Raw genomic sequence first — 10,464 nt, 5'->3', positions numbered from 1 at the left:
GGTGCGCGCGCCCGCACGCACCCCACTGTGCGCCACTCTCCCACTCTCTCCCTATCACGCACACGCACACACACTAACACACACACACACACACACAGACGCGTACGCAGGCCCCCTGATCTAGGCTCGCGCCAAAAGCGTGAACAGTCACACCAACAATCCTCACGGCCATCGAGAGTTACACATGCACCTCGCCGCCTTTCGTAAAACAATCAAATTACCTCTTGCATCGTTAGGCGCGCCACGCGCAGCAGCGCCCTGCCCTGCCCGAGTTCTGCCTTCTTATTTCATACGCACCGCCCACTCCCCCCCCCCTTTCCCCCTCTCTCTTTCCAAGCGTTAATTAGGTGACGAGAGGAAAACCGGCGCTTGTTTATTAATAATAGTAGTCACTCTGAACTGGGCTGCCAAGAGAGAAAGAGAGTGTGTGGGAGAGAGAGCGAGAGCGAGAGTGTGTTCGCCGCCCACCTCGCGTCGATTGATTGGGTCGATATTACAACATTGAGAGCGCTGCGCTGCTGCTGCTGCGCTCGCTCTGCTGGGAGGCGTGTCGCTGATGGACTGTTGAGTGCTTTTGTCCGGCGTGCACTGCAGCGGCGGGAGGGCGGTGCAGCAGCAGCAGCACGCCCAGCTCGCTCTGCAATAGCGCCTCGATTGCAGCCTCAGCAGGGACACTCATTAGCGGAGCACAATCAGCTGCTGCTGCTTCGTCAGCTGAGAGAGAAGGACGAGTGAGATAGACCAGACGGGTCTCATGAACTGGCGGTGCCTTGCCTGCGTGTTGCAGAGACCCAGTACGCCGTGCCCGAGACGACGCCGTCGAACAGCACGCCGCTGCTGGCCGCCGAGGACACGCTGCCGGGGCTGCCGCCCTTCCCCGGACCGCCGCCGCCGCCGGGGCCGCCCTCGGGCCCGCCCTCGCTGTCGGCGCTGGACACCATGAGCCCCATGGGCGTCGGCTCGTCGGCCACCCTCGGCGGCCCGCTCGGGGGCGGCGGCGGCGGCGGCGGCACCCTGGGCAGCTTCGCGTTCGGCAGCTCCGACAATAAGGGCAACAGCCTGCACTCGAGGAAGGGCAGCCTCTCGGACGACGGCATGAAGAACAAGAGGGTGAGTAGCAAGTTGCCTTTCTCGGCGGTTCGTCGGTGTCGTCTGTTCAGTGTGTCTAACGTGCCGCTCTCCCGTGTCCCAGCAGGAGGTGATGCGCTCGCTCAAGAAGCGCCTGCAGTCCGTCACCGTCCCCGAGTTCGCGAGGCACCGGCTCCGGATGCTGGCGCGGCTTGGCGAAGGCGCCTTTGGCACGGTAAGTGTGCGTCCACCACGGTGCTCTTGTGTTCACCTCTCTGAAGGCCTTCGCCACGCTCACGCTCTCCTTCCGTCTCTCTGCCCCACAGCTGTACGTGGCCGAGGCCGAGGGCATCCCAGACTACGGCGGTGGCAACTCCATGGACACGCGGCTCGTGGCCGTCAAGTTCCTCAACCAGGGCGCCAGCGAGAAGGAAAAGTAAGCATCGCGCCATTTTGGAAGTCATGTTCTTTGTTCCACCTTTCCCGACGGTGTTCGTTGTGGAACTCACCCCCCGGCGCTTCGTTTGCTCCTCTGTCCGCAGGCTCGACTTCCAGCGAGACGTGCGCCTCCTGTCGGCGCTCGAGGACCCCAACCTGGCGCGCGTGCTTGGGCTGTGCACCCGCGGCGAGCCGCTGTGCGTGGCGCTCGAGTACCTGCCCCACGGTGACCTGCACCGCTACCTCAGCTCGCGCTCGCCGGACATGTACGCGGACCCGCGCGCGCTCAAGGCCGGCGCCGAGGGCGGGCCCACCACCCTCGGCTTCGGCACGCTCATGTACATGGCGACGCAGGTCGCGTCCGGCATGAAGTACCTCGAGTCGCTCAACTTCGTGCACCGCGACCTGGCGGCGCGCAACTGCCTGGTCGGCGACGACTACCTCGTCAAGATCTCCGACTTCGGCACGGACAACGACGTGTTCGCCGCCGACTACTACCGGCCCGAGGGCAACCTGTCGCTGCCCGTGCGGTGGATGGCGGCCGAGTCGCTCTTCCTCGGCAAGTACTCGACCAAGAGCGACGTGTGGGCGTTCGCCGTCACGCTGTGGGAGATGCTGCACTACTGCCGGGTGGCACCGTACCCGGAGCTGAGCAGCCCGCAGGTGGTCGCCAACCTGGCCAACCTGCACCAGGGCGACCCGGGCCTGTTCAGCCCGCTCCCCATGCCGCCGCTGCCGCCCGCCGCGCGCGACGTCTACAGCCTCATGTGCGAGTGCTGGCGGCCGCAGGAGTCGGAGCGGCCCAGCTTCCGCGAGATCCACCTGTTCCTGCAGCGCAAGAACCTCGGCTACAGCCCGGCCTCCACGTCGTGCTCCTCGCCGGCGACCTCGGCCGCGGCCGCCGCCGCCGCCCTCTCCTGACAACCAGACGTCCGCTTCCTCTGAAAGGAGGGGCGGGGCCCGGGAGGGCCGCCCAGGGCGCCGCCTAGCCCGGCCCCGGACCTGATGCCGCTGCTCGAGTGGCACGCCGGCGACGACCCCGCCGAGCACAGTGACTCGGAGGAGTGCTGAGCATCAGATTGGTGCGACTGTGCGCGACTGACATTTCGTGATATTCGGACTTATGGACGTGCCTCTCGCAGAGTCCTCTTTCGACAGTATGCAGAAGTTTATTTTGCAAGAATTGAAGTGTTTTGTATATTTTAGAATGACCCGGAGTTTCGGCCGTCTGTTGATCTTCAGAACGGACTGCGACCCAACAAGAAAAGTCATATCCGCTGTAAGTTGTGCTTCGGCTACAAGAATATGTGTACAGTTTCTACAGACTATTTTGTTGAATTGTATGATGACAGACGGAGTCTGTGCTTTCATTGAATGTAAATATATGTTCGTATCTACGCGCAACACTGGAGCTTTTAGCTCTCATCGAACCGCATTTTCCTCGATTATTTGCATTGTGATATTGGAAGAGAATTTCCACACCGCTTTAATTCATGCACAACCTTGTTTGTCATGGCTGTTGTTGTTGACTATTGAATACATATTGTGGAAACATCCTGTGAATTGTACAAAGTTTGTAGCTATTTTGTAGAGAACACTTATTTAACTTTGTACAGCAAACGTTTACATATGTACATAAATACTACTCCTTGCTTCGCGTGTTCCTGTAAGCACCGAGGGTTTCCTGTATGACGCCTCGCAGTAGCCCGCGGTCCCCTTGTCAGTACTTTACCCATGTTACGTACTCCTTGTGGTGCGGGTAACTGCTCGCCAAGCACTGACTCCGTGGACATGTGTGCAAACGCGCCCAGTCGAAACGGTACATCAACATAGAGGAGCGCACAGCAGTAGCCGCACTCCTTTTTACTCCTTTTGTTTTGGTTTTTCGTGTTGTTTTTTTTTTTCGGAACACTTAAAAAAATCCCCAGCCGCGCGAAATGGTGCTCTGCTGTGCCATTGCTCTCGTTGTTATATATCTTTTTACAAGCAGTCATGGAGGACATCAAAAGCCGGGCACGCACCGAGCCCTTTGTCTTTGGCCCGTACAAAGGGTCGCTCGTTTTCTCAGCGTCAAGGGGCGCCATGGGCATGCCCGGGGCCGCGCGGGGGCCGGGGCCCGCCGTGGCCACCGACAACACTGCGATGCCCCATTGTGCGTCGTTGTGCTAAAGGCCGCGCGAACTCTGCAAAAGCCTAATGATGTGTGCAATACATCGTCGCGTCCCTTTGGCACACGACGACAGACCGGCCACTTTAGTTCGCGCCATTGCCGCGATTTTTCCTGGGAAATTCGACAGCATTTTTGTTTGTTTGTAGCTTTGGCATTTTTGACTGGGCGTCTTTGTGACGATGAGGGCGAATTCTGTGTCACTTATTTCGAGACAATAATAATGTAGCCTGAGAGGTATTTTCTTCTTTTGTTTTTCTATTTGGATTAGAAATTATGTGTTGGTAATTGTATTCGTCGGGGCACTTTTGAGAGTTATCCTAGAAGGCCAAAAGACCAAGTCTGGTTTACTGTCTGAATTCATAGACAATTATTTCGTTTCGGAAAGCCATGGGATCAATACTGTAGTAGAACAAGAGTCATATTTCGCACTTGAATCTATTTGAACTATGTACATAAAATCGAAATTCCATGTTTTCTACATACTATATATTTATTAAGTTGACAACTTTTGTACCATCTGTAAACATTCTTATCACACATGTTGAACATTAGGTCTATAGGTCACATTATAAATACGAAAGAGCTTCAATTTGAAATTGCTTATTTGCCAGGGTAGAAAAGCAGGCTGTATCGTTTTTTGAAACACTGATGTAGGCGTTTGTTGAGTGTAATGAAGTACAAATGGATTGTTGAATTTTAATAAGTGTAAATGAATGTGAGTAATATTTTTACACAATGATGGATCGTACAACACCAGTAAATAGATTAACAATACCGAGGTTCACTAAGTCAGTAGCTCCAGCTACTCCACATTTTAGAATTTTGTTAGTAACTAAGCATGTTTTTGTTGTGAAATATTATTTAAGTTGAAGCAACACACTTATTTTTTGATTTCATTCAAAAAATATGTGGTGTTTACTTCCCGCCAAGACTGATGCAATCAACGTGAAATACTGTGAGATGTACTGCCATTTTTCCGATTCATGTTGCAACATATCACATACATTAAGTTATTTCATTTCCTGCTTAAGTGAGTTTTCACCCCATAATGGCAGTACTTCTAACATACAAACGAATTTCTTTTAGCGTGCTCGATAAGTAGGATTTTTAAATTCTGAAAACCACCAAGCACTGGTATAATTTTACTAAAAATGTTGTAAGAAGTTTTTAACGGTGTGTAGTTGCTGACACTAGTTGAGAAATTGTACCTAGAACATGTCATATTTCTCCTCCTATTCCCACAACCCACTCCTTTTGCTAGGCGTGAAAACTGAAATAAACAAAATCGAAACGTTATATCTCGAGGCCTCCATCTTTTTTCCTATACCCCAATCCTCATCAACAACAAACTCAAACACACGCGCGGGTCTCTGGTCGTGAAACCCGCAACGTAACTGGCCGGTCCCTGACCGGCCCCCGGTCGTGTACACAGCGGCGCGAGCGAAGGGTTGTGAGCACACAATCTCCATTTTGCAAGTCCCTCGTTTTCCCATTTTTGCGTGCGTGCCGCGATACGCACTGAGATACAGCACGCGCCCCGCCCCGCCGACCGTCTGCTGCTGGAGTGTAAATTTCCCCCCTACTCCACACCCCTTTTCCTAGTCTGCGCAGAGAGGAGCATCTCTCTGGTCCTCCCGACGTCACGCTGCAGTCGCAGTCTGCGAATGCGTGGCGGGCGCGAACACATGTGCGCACGTCGCTGGTGAACGCGGTGAACGTTATAGTGGATTCCGGCTAACGAAGGAAGAAGAATAGCTGGTAGAATATAAAGGTTCCTGATTGGTCGAGTCGAGCCTTTACCGTCACTACCGGCGTGACGTACGTAGAGGCGGGAAGCTCTCGACCAATCGGAAACTTTTATGTTCTACCTGATATTTTGTCTTCCTCCGTTAGTCGAAATTACACTACTGTACTATAACAGCCATCGTATTTAGCAAGTCCAGTAGTCTAGCATGGGTTGGACCAAAATACATGCATGCACTTTTCACCAGGAGCGTTGTTGGTCTTCCCTCCCACTCTCCCCGCCCGCGCGCCAGCCGCAGCGGGGAGCCTGTCTGCTCGGTTCTGAATACTTCCCGCCGCGCCTTCCTATCATCCGTATCGGACGTGGCTCGCCTAATCGAGGGAACGTCAATACCAGGCGCATAGCCCCGCTTATGTGTTCGCATTCGAATTTGCTACTGCTGATGTTCCACACGGATGTGCCGACGGATGTGCCTTTCTTTAATCGCGCTCGACATCTCCATAATGTGATGAGAGGGGGAGGACGTGGTCGCCTTCTTCTTGGACGTGCCGCAAGACGTGCTGCGGGCGAGCAGCGGGAACGTCCCCGACAGATGGACGGACGGACGGGGCTGGGATGGGACGGGGCCATTCAGTCAAAAACTGAGGGAAGAGTTTCCTAGGCGCGCGCACGACGGACGACGAAGGGGTTGGGGATAGAGAGAGGGAGCTGCTGCTGCTGCTGGGAGTGGGCGCAGAAAGACAAAAGCATGCCTCCTCGGACTGAAAAGAAAGAGGGGTGGAGAAACGGCGGGTGGGAAGAGTTATTTGACAATAAGAGCATTTTGCAAACAGGCAATTAGTTGGGCTGCCAAGTCAAATTGGGCGGTATAAGAATAAGCCGCCTGTCTGTTCATGGCGGCCTTGTCAGCTGCGGGGTCGGCTGTATGAAACCGGCGGCTCACCCGTACCTAGAGCAAGGCCTTTTCTGTACAGAAAAAAATAATATATATTGTCATTGTGTAGGGTTTAACGAAATATGCGTTTAGTATGTCGTTGCCTTACAGTCAAATTAGTTTGCTGCGCGATCGTGTGCGGGGGTGCACGTGTAATAGGATATTTTGTAAAATATTAGACGCAATGACGTTTGACCGGATGACTTATTTCCCCTAACGCATTGTGTGTTTTGTGAGTTAGCAGCGCAAGTGAGGGTTGTATAGAGAATGGAATCTACGGCCCGGAGGATCGGAGCAGGCAGGCAGGGGCACCACCACCAGACCAGGCAGCAGCAGGGCAGACGCGATGACAACTGACATGCAAAGCTTGTGAGTTATAAGGGGTGCAGGGGGTTGGAGTTGGGGGCGTATAGATAGGGCGGCGGGGGAATTCTCTCGTGGGCGCACGCGAACGAGTGCAGCACGTGCTGTTATGCATACGTGTATGATTTTTCCCTATCCATCCCAGTACGACATTATGGTGTTTGAGCGTGCTTTTGTGTGTGTGTGTGTGTGTGTGTGTGTGTGTGTGTGTGTGTGTGCGCGCGCGCGCGCACTGCTCATATCGACTGCCCGCGCCCTTCCTCCCACGCGCGCGACGGTGGCAGAGGCACACCCCCTTCTTGCTAAATCACCCGTGGTGTATGGCGTGGTGTGTGTTTTGTCGGCTGCACGCCACTTATTTCGACACAACGCAGTGACATTCATGATGATGATCCGCGCGAAAGGTGTTGAAAAAACGCACGACACGCGCGCGCTCTCTCTCTCTTTCGCGGCTGCTGGAGTGCGCGTTCAGCTAGCGCCACACACAACATTCATCCGTATTTCTGGGCGACGTGCCGGGGGAAAGTGATGTGGATGAATGTGGACCTGGGAGCAACACAATCGGAACACGACTCTTGCTGATGGATCGCCTGGTGCCGCCGGTGCGTCCTCTCGGGGGACCTCCTGTCCCGTACCGAGCGAAAGGAAACAAGGTTGCGGTAGGAGGAAAACTTGCGCACGGAAACAACAGCGATCGACGTGGTAGGCTGGTTAGGCCATTTCGTCTGTTTTTGGCCTCGCAGCGCTAGGGCTGGCCCAGAAATATATCACGTAAGTTACACATTATTATACGAGCGGAATAATGAAAATGTAAACCATTTTTAAAATTATATGCGTTCAGTTTGCTGTTGCAGTTCTCCCGCCAAGGACCGTGATGGAGTGGGTGTCGAGGTGATGAGCCCAACAGGAGTCTAGAAAGCAGAAGCAACAACACGAGGTATGGGACGAGCAGCGGTGCAGGAGGTGCTTGCTTCTGTTGTATGGGGAGATGATCTGGCGACACTGCGCTGCGACACGACATTCGGGTATCAACAAGATGGCCAGACGTGAATACAAATGCCCTCTTCCGTGGCGATGGTTGCTGTGTGTCTGACGACAGGAGCTCATTTCGTACTCCTCGCAGATGACTTTTATTTTTGAATCTTGACTTTTCAGTATTTTTCCCCCCGTGTCAAGCAGCGGCAGGGGCAGCAGCAAGCCTCTTGAGCAAACTCGGCTCTGCCCTCATCCAATTTTCTCCTGTTTTCTTTTCTTTTTTTTCAAATAGTGGGAATCTAAAGGCGAGCGCGCGGTGTTAGGCTTGAATCCAGCTGAAAACTTGGTGCAGCGCAGTCGACCGAAGTTTCGCCAGGAGAGGCAAGACCGAGAAAGTGAGAAGAAGAGTGTGAGTGAGAGAGAGGGAGGCGGACCCAAATCGCAGTGGCTGGTCCGTGGCCCATTAGACCCTTATTGAATAACCCGTGGGGCGTGGTGGGGCGTGGCGGGGCGTGGCTGGGCGTTTTGTGCCAAAGTAAAAGATTGCATGCATTTCTCCGCCTGCGGCTGGTTCTGTCACGGATTAGCCCATATGTCTGCGCGAGCATCGACCGCGTGCGATAAAAATTGCGCAACAAATGTTTCCCCTTCAGCACAATAACAAAACAAGTTGTATTATGTGACTGCATGCGTTTGGCATCCCGCGGAGAGCTCTGCCTGCGCCCTGCCTGCCTTGCGCCCCGGACAGGAATTCTTTGGCAGTGATGGAGGGCTGAGGGAGGGTCTCTCCCTCCTATCGTTTATTACGATTTGGAGGGAGAGGCGGTGTGCGGGCGGCGGCGGCCGGCCCGGGCGCCTGCCGCCTGCCTGGAGGGGGTTGGAATGACGAGTGTTTTGTTGTGAGAAGAGGGTATGAAACGTCAACTTAATGATGTCGCCAGGCGCGCCCGGGCCTGATCTGCATTTAGAGATGGCGATGCGGAGCAGGCCGTGCTTGCTTACGGGGTGGGTTCTCCGCGCGTGCCGCAGAGCTGCTGCTGCTGCTGCTGCTGCTGCTGCTGCTGCTGCTGCTGCTGCTGCTGCTGCTGCTGCTGCTGCTGCCGCGGCTGCGGCTGTGCCAAGGGGTAAAAACTTTGCGCTGCTGCACTTCATTCAAAGCTAATTACTCGCTGGGCTGCATTCGTCTTGAATTCGCAATCACTGCCGCTGCTACTGCTGTCTGGCGGAAGAAAGTTGGAGCGACAGCGCGGACTGGCATAAGGCGGCGCGGCGCTTGTCGAGCTAACTTGGCGGGTAGTTGGTCGTGGTGACCAACGCGCTGGCCCCGCACAGTTACCGGCAGGTGGTCCGCACCCAATCATGACCGGGCACTACCGTCAAAGACGCCGTGGGCTGCTGCTGCTGCAGTCGTCTGCAGTGCCACCGGGGCCGGCACTGGCTGACGGTGTCAAAGTAATAGTAACGCTTTTGTGAACGCCAAGACTTTGGCTGCGGCTGCGGCCGTGGTGCAAGAACAACTGAGCCAGTCCATCTGGTTTATAGTGTATGGCGTTTTATCATCTCGGTGTCTGTCTATGCTGTTATGCGAGATCGCTTTTTCAATGGCAGCAGAGGAGGCGGGGTGCAGCAATGGGGAGCGAATGACTCGCACTCGCACGCATGGGCACGGGCGCTGCTGCTGCCTGCTGCTGCTGCTGCACCCACAGTCCATTAGTGGCACCTTTCACTCGTTCACAACACCTGGGCGGCGGCGGCGGCGTGTGGTGCGCGTCGCTGCACTGCACAGACTTGACACCATCACTCAGCACGCATTACCCTCCCCAGCCCCAGCCCAGCCAGAGCAGCGGCCGGGGGGCTCTAAATGCGCCCGTCTGTCACGCATCCGCGCGTTATGCATTCCCTCCCCTGTGTGCCCCCTTTGGCGCCACCCGGCGCCGCCAGGGCCGCTTTTGTGGCCCGTCCCGTCCCGCCCCGCCCGCCCCGCGCCTCGCCGGGGAGGGGCGGAGGACCCTGGTGGGCTGGGTGTCGCGGGCCGTTTTAATTGCGCCCCATTTTGTATTTTGGCGCCGAGGTGAGCGGCGGCGGCGGCGGCCAGAACAAATCATCGGGGCCTAACAAGAAGGACGGCGGCACCACAATTAGTCTCTCAAATTTAATTTGCCTGCCGTGTCGATGAGCAGTCGTCGTCGTCCCCTGTAAATAGCTCTTCTTTGGCGGGGGAGAGCGAGCAGGAGAGAGGGTTGTGTGGCGGGGTTGTGGCGTGTGACAGAGAGAGAGAGAGAGAGGGGGGAGACGCATGCACCACTTTCTCTCCCTCTCCCCCTCCTCCTCCGTATCTCTCCTTCTCTCGCTCCGCTGCAACCTGTTTATAATTAACACGAGGGCGACAAAAAGAGGCGCGCCACGCCCCGCCTGCTCCTCGTCCACTGCGCTGCCGCGCTGCCGTCTGACATGACGAAATTTACATTTATGACCCAAGACAGCGCGGCACGGCAGGCACGGCAGCTCCTGCTATTTATTTTCGTGCCCTATACCCCAACCCCACCCCTGCCGATGCCGCGCGATGCATTTCTCACTTTTTGAATTTTTCCGCGTGAAGCTCTGGGAATTTTTCTGCGCAAGTATAAAACTAACATCGTGTTGTAATCAGGCGATGGTTGGCTGCCGACAGCCGATCATAATGTATTCCGCCAGAAGACACCACCGGCCTGGCCCAGTGCAGGGCGGGGCAGAGAGGAAGGTCAGCGGGCGCGGCGCTGTGTTCGGATCTCA

The 10,464-nt window shown here is 55.3% G+C and overlaps 1 protein-coding gene across 3 annotated transcripts in view; it reads left to right on the top strand.

Annotated features, from left to right (window-relative positions):
• Positions 1-4,972, top strand: part of LOC113205977 (discoidin domain-containing receptor 2-like) — a 150,837-nt gene extending 145,865 nt beyond the window's left edge. For 2 of the 3 annotated variants that reach the window (XM_026421824.2, XM_052270319.1), the window contains 4 exons: positions 788-1,110; positions 1,193-1,303; positions 1,395-1,504; positions 1,611-4,972. In XM_026421824.2, the coding sequence (XP_026277609.2) occupies positions 788-1,110; positions 1,193-1,303; positions 1,395-1,504; positions 1,611-2,427 (1,361 nt within the window). In that variant the 3' untranslated portion in view covers positions 2,428-4,972. The remainder of the gene's footprint in view (positions 1-787; positions 1,111-1,192; positions 1,304-1,394; positions 1,505-1,610) is intronic. The other variant, XM_026421825.2, reaches the window with a different exon arrangement.
• The last annotated feature ends 5,492 nt before the right edge of the window (positions 4,973-10,464 follow it).

This window comes from Frankliniella occidentalis, unplaced genomic scaffold (assembly GCF_000697945.3).
Source record: "Frankliniella occidentalis isolate FOCC.00 unplaced genomic scaffold, Focc_3.1 Scaffold117, whole genome shotgun sequence".
NCBI classification, from domain to species: domain Eukaryota; kingdom Metazoa; phylum Arthropoda; class Insecta; order Thysanoptera; family Thripidae; genus Frankliniella; species Frankliniella occidentalis.
The sequence above is the reverse complement of the archived record's forward strand: the minus strand, read 5'-3'. Positions and strand labels throughout refer to the sequence as shown.